The 15774-nt window shown below is 35.4% G+C and overlaps 1 protein-coding gene across 5 annotated transcripts in view; it reads right to left on the bottom strand.

Moving 5' to 3' along the window:
* The window catches only part of EXOC6B (exocyst complex component 6B), a 661151-nt gene that overhangs the window by 314027 nt on the left and 331350 nt on the right, over positions 1-15774 (bottom strand). For all 5 annotated transcript variants that reach the window (XM_032292191.1, XM_032292190.1, XM_032292192.1 and 2 more), the window contains 5 exons: positions 15186-15257; positions 13498-13595; positions 11522-11627; positions 10479-10588; positions 7422-7533 (listed from right to left, as the gene is read on the bottom strand). In XM_032292191.1, the coding sequence (XP_032148082.1) occupies positions 7422-7533; positions 10479-10588; positions 11522-11627; positions 13498-13595; positions 15186-15257 (498 nt within the window). The remainder of the gene's footprint in view (positions 1-7421; positions 7534-10478; positions 10589-11521; positions 11628-13497; positions 13596-15185; positions 15258-15774) is intronic.

Raw genomic sequence — 15774 nt, 5'->3', positions numbered from 1 at the left:
GACCTCGTGATCCACCCGCCTCGGCCTCCCAAAGTGCTGGGATTACAACCATCATGACATTCTATTCTTGACAAACCCCAGAAAATATCTTCATCATCTTCCATAGTTCAAAACTAAGCCCTAAATTCCAAGAAGAGGTTTCCATTCCCAACTATAAATTATTTCTGGAGCATACACATCTGCTATTAAAACTGCTTTTTAGCATGTTTTCCAAAACAATCAATTCAGTACAATAAAGCTTCAACAGGACTAATCCAAAGCAAGAAAATGAGAAGTCACACTCCTCTTCACACCACCAATGCCTCTCAACTGTTAAATTTGCAAAACTAAGAACTAAATAGTATTGGTTCTCATTCACAAAAATGAGCTATCACTGAGACTTCAAGGGATTTGATCTCCATTTCACCTAGTCAGGGTACAAAAAATTGTGTCAACCACTCATTTTATACCATCTCCATGATTAAAATACCTAAAACACTACAATTTATGAAACTACTGCTTACGAATTCCAAGATATAGTGCAAAGTTTATATTTGACAAGAGTTAAGTGCAAAACATTTTAACAATGTGAGCAATATCACTTCTGTTAACAAGAGAAAGAAGAGATAAATGTATTGTGGAAAATGAGAGGATAGAATCCTGTGGTCAGTAATCTAAATTATACTAAAAGCAAAGAATGAATACAAAGCATTGGTCATTTCTTCAGGTCTCTATTACCATATTAGGTATGAGTAGTGCACTACATCACAGCAGTGCTCTGTGATCATAAAATTACAAATACTGAATAGGATATCACTAGAAGGAACTCTGAACTTCTTTCTCCATATTATAAATAATTAAACATAAATACTACTGTAAATAATGAAGTAGCAGATAAAAATAAACCCAATTCTTTAGAACTAGTATTGATATGAACTAATAATATTACAGCTTCCAGCTTAACATGGTTTAAGAAAATATACTATCATGCCTGGGCGCGGTGGCTCACGCTTGTAATCCCAGCACTTTGGGAGGCCGAGGCAGGTGGATCACCTGAAGTCAGGAGTGTGAGACTAGCCTGGCCAAATGATGTTTCACTATCATCATTTCTACTAAAAGTACAAAAATTAGTTGGTTGTGGTGGCACACGCCTGTAATCCCATCTACCTGGGAGGTTGAATTAGGAGAATCTCTTGAACCCAGGAAGTGGAGGTTACATTGAGTCGAGATTCGGCCACTGTACTCCAGCCTGGGAGACAGAGTAAGATGAAAAAGAGAGAAGAGGGAGAGGAAAGGGGAGGGTTGGGGAGGGGAGGAGGAGATAAAGAAAGAGAGAATGAGAGAGAGAAAGAGAAAGAAAGAAAAAGAAAGAAAGAAGGAGAGAGAAAGAAAGAAAGAAGAAAGAAAAAGAAAGAAAGACAGAAAGAAAGAGAGAGAGAAAAAGAAAGAAAGAAAGAAAGAAAAAGAAAAAAAAAGAAAGAAGGAAGGAAGGAAGGAAGGAAGGAAGGAAGGAAGGAAGGAAAAGAAGGAAATAGAGAAAAATATATAATCATGCTGGCTAGTTTCACTTTAATTCACGTCCACTATTCAAGAATGGGCACGTAATGCTACCACATCTGGTACAAATCAATTCTTTATTTTCCACACCCCCAGAGGACTACGCCACACCTTCTTTCTCCTTCAACTCCCATGCTTGCTCTCTCATCTGCACGTTTAGTGAAGACCCTACATTCGCTGGGAAAACGGAACATTTGGAGCCAGCCAAACACTTTCCCAAATACTACCATTTGCTTTACCACACTCTGATTCTTATCTGTTACCCAGAGGTGAACTTGACACTATCTAATGCCAATCCCTTTAATTGTGCATTCTATCTTAAACTCTCTTACTTTAGGACATTGCACCAGAGATTTCTTCCCCTCTCCTACATCATCCTTTACCTATCTATCTATCTATCTATCTATCTGTCTCGATACTGTATCATTCCCACAATAAATAACAGGCTGCTATTTGTCCTATTAAAACATAAGACCAAAAAAAAAAACCTGTCTTAATCCACTTCTTCTGCTAGCTATCACCCGATTTCTTTGTTTCCCTTGGTAACAAAATTCCTTGAAAAAGCTGTCTTATATTTGCTGTCTCCAATTCTTCTCTTCCCATTCTTTAATTTTTTTATTTAAATAAACTCTTTATTTTAGGATCGTTTTATATTTATATTTACAAAAAAGTTGCAGAGTTCCCATATACTCCTCACCCAGCTTCCCTTATTGTTAACCTCTTACATTACTACAGTACATCTGCCACAACTAAGAAACCAACACAAGTGCATTACTAATTGAATGCTGTACTTTATTCAGATGTCACTAGCTTTTCCTTAGTGTTCTTTATCTGTTTCCGGATTCCATCTGAGATACCACATTACATTTAGTTGTCATGTCTTCTTAGTCTCTGGTCTGTGACAGTTTATCAGATTTTCCTTCTTTTTGATTACACTGACAGTTGTAAGGAGTACTGGTCAAGTATGTTATAGCATGTCTTTCAATTTGGGTTTAATATTTTCCCATGGTTAGACGGAGCTCATGGGTTTAGGGAGGGATAACACAGAGGCAAAGTGCCCTCTCCTCAAATCATATGAAAGTTATATAATATCAACATAATGTATCACTGATGATGTTAACCTGGAACACTTGAGCGAGGCAGTGTCTGCCAAGTTTCTTCCCTGTAAAGTTACTTTTTCCTCCTTCTACCCTCCACTTTTTTTGTTGTTTTTAAGATGGAGCTTTGCTCTGTCACCAGGCTGGAGTGCAGTGGCATGATCTCAGCTCACAGCAACCTCAGACTCCCTGGTTCAAACGATTCTCCTGCCTCAGCCTCCTGAGTAGTTGGGATTACAGGTGCACACCACCACACCCAGCTAATTTTTGTATGTTAGTAGAGACGGGATTTTACCATGTTGTCCAGGCTGGTCTCCATCTCCCGACCTCATGATCTGCCCACCTTAGTCTAGCAAAGTGCTGGGATTACAGGTGTGAGCCACCACACCAGGCCTACCCCCTGCTTTTTGGAAGCAAGTCACTAAGCACAGTTCACACTCACCTCGTAGTGGCAACAATATCTATATTAGTTATTTGAAATTCCTCTCTGCAGGAGCCATTCTCTTTAAAACCTACTCAATCAGGAGTTTCCAACCACCATTTTATTAAAAGTGCTCTTATCAAGGTCACTAACTTATTCCAAATTGCTAAATACAATGGTAATTCTTCACCTTCTTCTTATCAGTCAGCAGTATTTGTCGTAATTGATCACTCTCTCATTCTTTATATACTTTATACACTCCTGTTTTTGTTTTGTTTTGTTTTTTCCTACTTCTCTGATGGCTCCTTCCCAATCTCCTTTGTTGGTTCCTCCTGGTTTCTTAATATCAAAGTACCCAAAAGTTCAATTCTTCATCCTCTTTTCTCTCCCATCTTTATTCATTTCCTCAGTGATAGTATCCAGTTGCATGATTATAAATATTTATATTTTCCCAAATTGTTATCTCCTGGCCAAACCTCACTCCCAAGCTCCAAATTCATATGTACAACTGCTTACTCAACAACTCAACTTATATATCTAATAAACACTATAAATTTAATATGTCCAAAATCAAATTCCCAATGTTCTCTCACTGCAGATTTAGCTCTGCCTAAAGTTTTTGCTATCTTAGTTCATAGAATATACAGCCTTCTAGCTGCTCAAGTCTAAAAATCCTGGAGTTACCTTCAACTCTTCACTTTTTCTCTTCCTTTATATCCAATCATCAGGAAAGCATGCTAGCTCTACACTTAAAATTTTATCACTGTCCATAGCTACCACCCAGTCTTACTAGATTTTTGTCATAATCCCCTAACTGGTCTCCTTGTTTCCACCCTACAGTTTATTCTCACTACCAGGGGTCAAGGTGATCCTTTCAAAATATAAGTCAGATCATGTCATTAAACAAAATCCTACAATAGCTCCTCATTTCACACAAAATAAAAGCAAAAGGCTTTACAATGGCCTACCATGAATGCTTGATATCTCTCTAATCTAACCCATCGCTTATCTTTCCCATGTTCACTCCACTCCAGCTACCCAAGCCTCCTATTCTGCCCTGTACTTGCCAAGAACTTTCCTACTTTCAGGCCTTTGCTCTGGCTCTAATCTCTGCCTAAAATGCTTTTCTTCCTGCAATAATAACTCACCCTCAAGATGCTACTATAAAAATAAGACCAACCAAGAACATCTACCAGAATCCTGATTTCCTTAACCCAGGTGCTTCTTCTTTCTTAGAATTCACTACCTTAAATCATACTACAAAATTTACTTATTTTGTTTATTATTTATTATCTGTTTTCTCCCATAGAATGTAAGCAAAGATCTTTATCATTGTTGTTGTTCACTGATTTATCCTAAGGGCATGGAATCAGTGCCTAATAGAGGGCACATATTTTAAAAATCATAAAGGTAATAAACAAATTATCTTATAGAACATCTTGTTCTAACTTTTTACTTCTCTTAAAAAACTCCATTTCTGTATTAGTATTCACCAGTGCTTGACTGCTTACACCCCTTAATAATAACAGGAAATATGCACAGAGTATTTGTTATATACCAGACACACTAAGTACTTTACATGCTCATTTAATCTTCACAACATTGCTGTGAAATACATGCTATCATTGTCCCCATTTTACATAGAAAGGCAAGCAATTTGCCCAAGGGCACAGCTATTAAGAGGGCCAGAATTGGAACCCAGGCAGCATGCATTAGAACATACAACCTTAACCAATACTCAATTGCATTTTTCACAGATCTTATGAGGCACCTCTAGGAAATAGCCGTTCTCACTAAATAAATAATGAACAGTCACATAAAGTTTGAAAGAGAAAGGCATTCATGTTCTAGTGGTGCTAAAACTGAAAGGTAATGTTGAATTGGCTTAACATGGGGAAACAAAGAAGCCATGAGGAAAAACTAGAGAGCATATGCATAGAAAAAGAAAAGATGAGACTGTGTAACCCCAAAACAGAGTAAACAATGTGTAAACCCACAAGAAGGGCAGACAGAAAGACATTAGTTTATAGGAACTCTCAAGTCCTAAGAGAATTATCTGACATCCTGAAATAGCATTCTGTAAGTTTTGTGGGCTTATCATAATTCTATTATTTGAGTGGATTTCTGCTATCTAACATAAAACCATTTCTAACTAGAAAAATATCCATGTTACTATGAACTGCTTATAAAAATCTCAATTTTTGTTATGATTAAATAATTAAATCAATATGGAAGGCAGTACAACACAGTAGAAGTGAACAGGTTTGGGAGAAAAAAAATTAGATTTATGTCTCATTTCTACCATGTTTGCTAGCTGTATGACCTCAGGCAATCTCCTTGGACTTTAATTAGACTGTCTATAAAATGGGAGTAATAACACATGCCCAGCCTGCTTCAAATGTTACTGTACTAACCGAAATAAAATTTGTGAGTGGGCTTTGAAGAATACAAACTGCTCCACAAATATTACCTATTATGATGATGATTCCAGATATGAACTCACTTTAGTTACTCATAAAGAAGGATGTCTTCTCTTTCCAAAGGTAGGTAGTATAATTATTCAAACTGTGTCTACTTGGTAATAAAAAATAAATCACTTTATGTGTATGCGTGTATACATGTACACACCACCATAATAACCAAAATAAATAAAAGTGTATGAATGCTTCTGTATTCATATGCAAAGATATTGAAAGTATAGTTCCTTAAAAATACCCAACAACTAAGGAAGGAATAACATTTAGTATTCAATGAAATAGTGCCAAGAATTACAGGGTTCTTCCTTGATAATCTCCTACTGATTCTTCCTCTTATTACCTGACCTGTACAGTGTTTCCTGAAATCCAAACTGAGAAGTTAGGCTTTTCTCTTAAAACGTCACAGTAAACCAATGGCACAGCCAGAACTGAACCCAAGAATCTTCTGAGGTCAAGGCTATTTCTATCAGACCAGGTCCTTGCTATGCTACTTGTTATAACATTGTTTTTCAGAGATTGCTGAATTGAATGACATAAAAACAGTTACATGAAGAGTTATAATGAAGAGATAGTTCACAAAATAAGTAATAAACTTCCTGTCCAGAAAAAGAAAACACTATAATCTAACACAAGCAGGACTTCCTCATTTTCACTCCAACTTTCCTTTTCTGCAACCTTCATGATTATAAAGGAAGTTAGCTATTTTTCAGATACATAAAGGCAAATACCTAATGTTTCTGTATCAGGCAATAGAAAAGAAGCTCTGTAAAATGAGGGGATTATCCCAAATAAAGTCCAAGGTAATTATCAATTGAAGGAAAAGTTTGCTATAAGTAGAAATTAATCACTTCCGATGTCCCATCTTATAATATTTTTTTAAAATCTTAATTCGGAGAAAGAGAAAATAACTCCAAAATCAGAAGTACATGCTCATCTGGCTTCCAGCTGTCTTTACCTATAGGTCAGTATCATTAACCTTTTGCTGAATTTCACCATCATCGTTGACATGAACATTTTAAATGTCAATTTTTCCTAGAGTAACTGACTTCCAAACTGCACCACCTCTATAGGTAAAACAGATGGCCAACAGCCCTTCCCTTTTCTTGTGAAAAAATTCTTCTAAACTCCTCTCACTTTAGGCACTACAACGTCCAATGAATAAGAGATTGAGGCTACCATTCAATCCTGAGTTTCCAAGAGAGAGAACTTCACATCTTTCTAAATTTTAGCACTACACACCAATAGACCAAATTTCATTTGCCAAGGTACTGCATTCAATATATGTAAAATATCCCTCCTCTCTTCATGAGATTCCATAAACCTCTATAGAAATGTGACTGTTGCCTTTCTTGCAGATTTCCTTGATCCCAAATATCTAGTCGTTTTGCAAACAGATTACAAGCTGATAAAGAGTAATTTACCTTTCATGCACGAGATATCTCAAAAATAAAGGCTGAGTCTGACACTAACCAAGAACCATGATTGTAATATCCTTGACATCAATAACTGATGCAAGCAAAATGTGATTTCACATTCTGTGTTTGTACATGAACTGCTATTCATTTGATTGAACCTGATGCTCACTATATTCTAAAAACATACATATTTTCATATAATCAATGGCAAGTAAGAGAAATTTATCCTAACAACTTCAGAAAAAAAAAAAAGTTTAGTAAAAACAATGAAATTAATAAAATGAATTTTTTAGAAAAAATAAATTTCTCAAAGGTGACCAAAGAAAAGAACAAGGGATTTCATATTCTACTTTCACCATTAGAGGCCTATCAGGATGAGCATGTAGAAAGTTATAACGAATTCAGACATAAGGCCCAGAGCTTAGGACATCTGTCCACATATTGGCTTGGTTGCCTTCATTAGGAGCAGGTTTACCTCAGTAAGTCCAATATTCTTCCTTTTAATGACATTCTGCAGACAGTTGCTCAGAGTCCTGGTTAGCAAAAGGTTTGTTGATTTACGAATCATGTCATCAACTTCAGTTGAGCTGAAAAAGAAGCACCAAGAGTCATTCATAGCAGGTAGCAGAATTCTTTAGGCAAACAGGGTGCCAGTGGTACTTGTGGTAATAATAATAAAATGATAATAGCAGCAGCAAGTAATATTTATTTTAAGTGAGAAAAAGTGCTATAAAAAGCTCTCCTAGCTCTTGTTGGCTGAAAAAAATGTAGTTTGCCTTCATTTTTGAAAACTGGTTTTCTGTCTATAGAATTCTGGTTATTTTTTTTTCTTTGAGTACTTTAAGAATGTCACTCCATTTTCTCTGACTTGCATAGTTTCAGAAAAGAAGTCTGTTATAATTCTTACCATTATACTAGCATAGAATTTTTATTTTTGGGAATGCCTTCTGAACATTCTCTTTACCTTTAATTTTCACCAGTTTGAATATGATGTCTTTAAATATTTTTGTTTGTTTCCTGTTGTTGCTAATATTTATCTGAATTGGGGTTCTCAAAATCTTGAATTTCTTGTTTGCTGCCTTTCATTATTTTTTGGAATATTCTCAGCCACCATCTTTTAAAGTCTTTCTTTTGCCAGTTCTCTCAGTCTTCTCCTACTTATGTCATTTGAAATTGCCCTACAGATCTTGGGCACTTTGTTCTATTTGTTTCACCTTTTCTTCTGGGTTCTATATTGTCAGGCTAGCTCACAGTACACTGTTAACAATACATTAAGATTTCAATTGTTTTTGTCGTTTTTACATGCATGGCAGTTACACCTTTCCGATTCTGCAACAAGTGTGGGACTCTGTCTCCTTAGAGAGATCAGTCTCATCTTGGTTTTCAGGCTACTTAGTTTCTTGGTAACTACACCTCTCTGATGAGTTCCAGAAAAGTTTTAATTTTATAGCTTGTCTGTCCTGTCCCCCTGCTACATTGTTAGATACAGAAACAGAAGTATTTCACAGTAATTTGTTTTAAAAAATGCTTTGTGTGTGCATGAATTCACTTGGAAGCAAGATTAAAAGAAAAAACCATATAAGAAATGTTATGACTATGTGGTAGAGTTTGGGGTCATTTACATTATTCCTTTTTGAGCTGTTCTTTATCTCCTGAATTCTTTACAAACATCTAATTTTATTAACATAATGTGAAAGAGGAGCTCTCATATATGTATGTGTATATATTCTATTTTTTTAAGTTGAGTATCAATGCTAGAACATTATTTTACCATAGAAATGCCATTTATTTGCTACTTTTAAAAATCTTTCAAAAAGAAAGTTTTGTATATTCAGAATTCATGTAATTACAAATTTTGTCAATATTTATCGTGCTTTTCAGCTTCTTCTGTCTAGCGTAAAAGAGAAAATTAAGAGAATTATTCTTAAAGCTGCATTAAAATCTGAATGCAGCAATTTCTTGTTTTGAGAGCCTGCATTTAAAAGAAATAATTGTTTTTATACAAATTGTCTCGTGTTCCATATTAACCTCCACTACAAAACAGATATGACTGACAAAGCAATCTCTGTCACTCCAGGTTATAAGTGACAGAGATTACCACTTATATAAGGTAAGCATATTCTAGGATATAAGATAAATGCCAACTGAAGGATAAAAGGCATCCAGCTTTTTCTAAAATCCGCCTGGGTTGAATGTTTTATTTTAATTTTAAATGTGAAAAATATCAAAGGAAGTTTTCAGGGAAAAACATAACATATTCAGGCAAGAAAAAGGCATCTGACATTATCCTGTTACTAATATTATTCCTTTGCCATATTACCTTTTCACCAAAAGAAGACAGAAAAAGTAATTTTGCAATGAACTTATAATGATTCATCTGCAATAATATACCTAACATACCCTACAGACAATTATCTGATATAAGGTCACTTATATTAATTAAGTGGGGACCAGGAGGGTGGGGGATGGAAATCCAGGGTAAAAAAGTTTTGGTTTGTAACTTCAAAAGACAAATCTCATTTTCAAGAGAATATTTCTGTGAAAACAATTACATTTTCAGAAAAAAAGGACAAATTAATTGTACAAACCCCATGTTTCATTTATTTTCTTAGTAAGAATAGTTAACAAAGTGGCTCAAACTATTTCCCAACTATTTTTCTTTTCAGAATAGCCTGGCATACCATGCTTTCCATTCATTTCATGCATACACTCATTAAAAAAAAATTCTGAGCTGGGTACAGTGGATATTGTGCTGAACAAAGATAAAATGTTTCCATCCTGCAAAAGGAATTTTCTAACAATCTCATTTGTGTTTGGCTTGGCTTCTATGTTTCGCCAGCACTTATCGTTAATTGCTCAGCTTCTTAATCAGACTAGGTACTCCTTGAAGACGGGGACCACATTTTCAGCATCTTAATTATTTCTATACCAAGCAGCAACTGACACATAATATATTAGCCAAAATGTATGGTGAATACACCAATACATGAAAAAAGAAACATAGGAACCTACACTTTGGCATGTATAGAAACATACATATACAAGAGCAATAATGTTTCCAAAGGATTTTATCTGATACTCCCCTTCTGGCCTTAACATTTCATTAAGTAGAATGTTAAAATTAGTATTTTTTGTATATATATTTTTTCTTTAAAGATGGGGGTTCTGTTATTTTGAACTACTAGACTAAAGCAATCCTCCTGCCTCAGCCTCCCAAAGTGATGGGATTACAAGAATGAGCCACTGCATCCAGTCTATAATTTTCTAGTGAATTCTCATTAATAGAACACATTGAAATGCAACTCTATAAAGAAAGTCAAGAATAAGATAGGTAATATAAACTTTTTAAATTATTCAAGTTACCAATCTTCTCTTTCATCACGACTATATAAATATAGTAGTGCTATGCAGTGGAGAGCTAATTATTAAGATTTCCAAAATCAGAGCTGATGGGAATATCAAACGTTTTTCCGAATATCTAAATATATGGAGTCACAGTCTTAGCATTGGTTGCATTTCTACTATATTATACCTTAGATGAAGATCTTCCGAAAACTTCAGACAAGCGTAGATAAATTCTTTAATTTGGTTGTAAACTTTTGGCACAAATTCAGAGAAAGGAAACTTTTTTGGAAATGGCTGCTGTAAATGCAAGAAGTAATGAAATCAAATCACAAACCAACAAACATCGAAGATATTTATAAATTATTTAGGTTGCAAAAAGAACATTATTCTACATTGTAAACTGTTTCCTTAACAACATCAAGTATAAGAAAATATCTCCCAAAGCTTTCTGATATTAAAAAGACATAAATTTAAATAAAACAATAATTCAAATTTCCTTCATCATGGAAACAGATAAACAAATTGTGTTACATACTCAGCAATAAAAGGGAATCAACCATGAGATATGCAACAACTTGGAGGAATCTCAAAAGCATTATGTTATATCAAAGAAGTCAGTCTCAAGAACTTATACACTATGCAATTCCATTTATATGGCATTCCAAAAAAGGCAAAAGTAGATATACAGAGTCCAGGTTGCTGGTGTCCCGGGGCTGGATTAAGGGAGGAGTACTATAAAGGGGCATCATTAAAGAATTTTTTTTTGTATAATAGAGCTGTTTGGTATCAATATTGTCATAATGGATACACAACTAAATGAATTGTCAAAATCAACATAATTACATACAACGAAGGGTAAATTTTATGTTGTGGGAAAAAATTACTCTAAATTATAATAAAAACAAGTATTTGAAAATGTAAACCGAATTAGAACATCTGCAGCAATCCTCCAAACACTTCAGAGGTGATAGCCATCTGCTGATTCCCAAATCAGGAAATTCTGGTCTTCCCCAAAAAGAGTCCTTCATTGTCAGAAAGGTGATTAAAGAAACAAAAGAAAGAAAGAAAAAGAAAAGTAAAAGAAAGAAAAAGGAAAAAGAATCCTTTGAAAGTGTTTTAGAGATCTAACTCATTGAATTGAAGGTAATGCTTTCAATGAAACTGATCCAATGAAAGCTGTTAAGAGGATGCCAAAACAACAAGAGAAGTTTATTTTAAAGTATTCCTTACCTTTTCCAGTTCTATATCTTGAAATGGAAATTGTCCTACTACCTTTTTGTACACCTCTTCACTTGTTACTGGTATAGGACTGTAGTTGTCAGAATCAAGTATGTTTCTACAAATGGAAGGATAGACAAAGAGAAGGGAAGGATAAACAGACGGAAGGGGAGAGGAGAGGGAGAGAGAGGGAAGTGGGTTAATAACAAATACTTTTCTGATGAACTCTAATCTTAATATATATACTACAACCCAAAATGAAGATTTCCCAGTCCCTATTATATTCCTTCCACAATATAGGCATTTGACTTTAGATTTAAAGAAGACAAAAAGAAAACTATACTCTGAAACAAACGAACCACAATTGTAAACATGATCTCTTAGGATTTGAGATTTACAAATAGGTCAGAACATTTTAATGTAAGTGAGAAGTAAACAACAAAAGAATGTATGCTCTAGAAAAGGCAAAGAAAATTTTCTGCTTGGTTTAATATGACATATGAACATATTATTTGTATTATTATTATTAGAGACAGGGTCTTGCTCTGTCACCCAGGCTGGATTGCAGTGGCATGATCATAGCTCACTGTAACCTCAAACTCTGGGGCTCAAGCAATCCTCCCACCACAGCCTCCCAAGTAGCTGAAACTACAGTTGCTCGCCACCATACCAGGCTAATTGTTTAACTTTTTGTAGAGATGGAATCTTGCTATGTTACCCAGGATGGTCTCAAACTCCTCGCCTCAAGAGATCTTCCCACCTTGGCTCCCAAAGTGCTGGGATTACAGACATGAGCCACTGCCCCTGGCCCATTGAAAAGCTTTTAAAATCATGTTTTATTCTAACTTTTGAAATTTACAAATAGAGTAACTTCAATAATAAATTCTAACTATTTTCATTTACCTCACCTATTGCTCTATGTCAATGATGACATTTTTTTAAATCTATAGGTTCTCTCTCCTTAAATAAACTGGGCATTCTCTAGTAGTAGGGACCATACTACCAAAATCAAAACAGAAGAGTCACTGAAGACATCAGATGAGAGCCTCTAAGACTATGGATATATCATGTTATTAATTTTCAAGCATCTTGTAGAGATAATACTCCCTTAAATACAATTATACCATCATCTAAATCTAGGTTTTAGAAATGTAAATATTTATATTAACATACAGATAAATTGGACCACGTGATGATCAGAGATATGTTCACAAACCATGAAGAGTAAGAGTAAAGGAAAAATGTAAGATCTTAAAGCTGTAAGAGTTTGAAAACAGGACAAACTGATCAGGAAAAGGGGTCTTGAAATAGGCAGGATAATCGCTTAAAGTAAAGCAGGAAAGGTTAAAAAAAGAGAAGAAACTCAAATGAGTTGACATGGGTTATGTGCCAAGAGCACAGTCCGAGGAGACATCTGCGAGATATGTGACAAAATAACTTGCTTATTATTATTGCACGTTGCAATAACTACTTAAATAACAGGCTTCAAACACTGGGCTGTAACAGGCCCCTTCGCTGTGTGTATAGAGGGAAGATGATGAGGAACAACATGAGTGAGTCATCAAAACCAATTTTCCAAAAGCCTAAATTATTCCTAAGTGCTCAAATGCTACTCACTATAAATGCGTTGTAGACTAGGCATGGACCTAAAAGTGAAAACCAAATAACAGAATAAGGTGACACCAAGATGATCTGAATGATAAACCAAGGAATCTGACACTTATCCAAGGAAACAAAAAGGCAAAATAGGGTTTGGCGACTTCCCACTGCAGTACACACTAATACACTGAGCCTGGATATCTTGGAAACATCATTCCGAATATTCTCACAGTTTATTTGAATTCTGGATAATAACCTAGAGTAGCTACAAAATATAAGCAACCTATACTTGCTGCCTATTACATCTGAAAACCTTTGTGCATAAATACATGTGTGTATGCTAATGCACATGAACATATACACACATATGACTATAAATCATTTCTCACCTGAAAATACCTGCCCACTTCTTTAGCAGAGTCTCACTATATTGGTCTCTGATTTCTAACAGCATGTCAAAAAGCTGATTTACAGGGAAACCATACACCTGAAACAAAATAAGAAAATAACTTCATTTGCTAAGGAGATTTTTTTTTAAGAAAATAAGAGGGATAAAGTACTAAAAAAAATTACATTCTTTGGACAGCAAATTAAATAAAACCATAATGTTAGAATCATTCGTTCACACCAATTCAATATCTAGCATTTATCTTTCAAAATTTAAATAATACCTACCAAAATGCTTAAGCCAGTGAGAAAAAGAGGAGAATTAAAATCAATATATAAAGGGTATACTGTCAACTAAGTCCTCCCTACAACCCCTCCTGTAAGTCCTACTACCTATAGTAAGAGTTCACAGAAGGGAAAGTAAAAATGCTTTGAATCTCATCCACTTCTAATGCGAGTCTATAAGATACAACATGTGGTTCAAATCAACAATTATTCCTTAAGATGGTAGTTAAAGAAACTGCAGACCGGGTGCGGTGGCTCACACCTGTAATCCCAGCACTTTGGGAGGCCAAGGCAGGTGGATCACCTGAGGTCAGGAGTTGGAGACCAGCCTAGCCAAAATGGTGAAACCCCATCTCAGGAGGCTGAGTCAGGGGAATCGCTTGAACCCAAGATGCAGTGAGCCGAGATTGCGCCATTGCACTCCAGCACTCCAGCCTGGGTGACAGAGTAAGACTCCATCTCAAAAAAAAAAAAAAACCACAAAAAACAAAACACTGCAGACTAACTCAGGTGCCATATATGAATTAAGAACATTTTGAAAAAACTAATGTAGTCAGTAATTTAATTAATTGATTTAATGTGAGAGAAAAAAAGAGGCAGTAACTACATATGAAACGTAATGGCTCAGGGTAAAGCCTAGGAAATGCTATAAAGAGATAAAAAGACCTAGTTCCTAAGAAAATAATAAACCCAACCTAAAACTACAAGGTAACTTATCCAAGCTTATGTGGATTTTTTTTTCTGTTTTGTTTTTTTAAAACGCAGTTTCATTCTGTCACCCAGGCTAGAGTGCCGTGGCACTATCTCAGCTCACTGCAACTTCTACCTCCCAGGTTCAAGGAATTCTCCTGCCTCAGCCTCCCAAGTAGCTGGCATTACAGGTGCCCACCACCACACCCACAAAATCTTTGCATTTTGAATAAAAACAGGGTTTCACCATGTTCCCTGCTAGTCTCAAACTCCTGACCTCAAGTGATCCGCCCACCTCGGCCTCCCAAAGTGCTGAGATTACAGGTGTGAGTAACTGTGCCTAGCCGGATTTTTTTTTTTCTTTGTGACAGGATCCCTATCACCCATGTAAGAGTGCAGTGACAAGATCATAGCTCACCACAGGCTTGAACTCCTATGCTCAAGCAATTCTCTTGCCTCCCCACGCCCTCTGCTCAAGTGGCTGGGACTACGGGAATGTGCTACCACTCCCTGCTGATTTTTTACTTTTTGTAGAGATGGGGTCTCACTATGTTTCTGAGGCTAGTCTTGAACTCCTGGACTCAAGCAATTACCCTACCTCAGGCTTCCAAAGAGCTGGGATTACAGGCAAAAGCCACCAAACCCAGTCAAGAAAGAGAATTAGAGCCAATGAAACATTAATCCAGATAAGCATATGTAAACAGAAGTCATATACCTGAAGTGTGTCAGCAAAAAGCACAATGAGGTTCTTCAAATCTAACACAAGGTTTGGATCAGAGCAGTAAGACTGAAGTAAACAAAAGACAAAGGAGAAAAAACATATTAGTAAAAATGCAATTAAATTTTTATTTATTTAATTGTTTAATGTTTTACCGGCAAATTCCTTACCTGGTAAATTCTTTCCTTAGATATAATTGAACACTTTCCCAGTATAAGGTAACACCAGATTCAGTCAGGGAACAGCTGAATACAGCAAGTTCAATAACCGTGATTTACATTTTTTAAATTTGCGTATTGAAAAACGCACTTGTAAATAACTCTTTGGTTAAAAAAGAAAACAAAATTGACCCATTTTAAAATGAACAAGCATAAACTACTTCATATCAAAAACTATGGTATGTGGCTAAACCCATTTTCAAAATAAATTTATATCCCTTTATGTAAACATTACAAAACACAAAAGATTGAAAATAAATAAAGTATGCACTGATCTCATGAAACTAAGTGGGAAAGCCAAATGAACAATAAGTAAATGAGAATATAAAATTAATTAAATTAAAAACAGAAATTAATGAAATAAAAAA

The sequence above is a fragment of the Sapajus apella genome, unplaced genomic scaffold (genome assembly GCF_009761245.1).
Source record: "Sapajus apella isolate SASKATOON/1434 unplaced genomic scaffold, GSC_monkey_1.0 scaffold26, whole genome shotgun sequence".
In the NCBI taxonomy this organism is placed as follows: domain Eukaryota; kingdom Metazoa; phylum Chordata; class Mammalia; order Primates; family Cebidae; genus Sapajus; species Sapajus apella.
The sequence above is the reverse complement of the archived record's forward strand: the minus strand, read 5'-3'. Positions and strand labels throughout refer to the sequence as shown.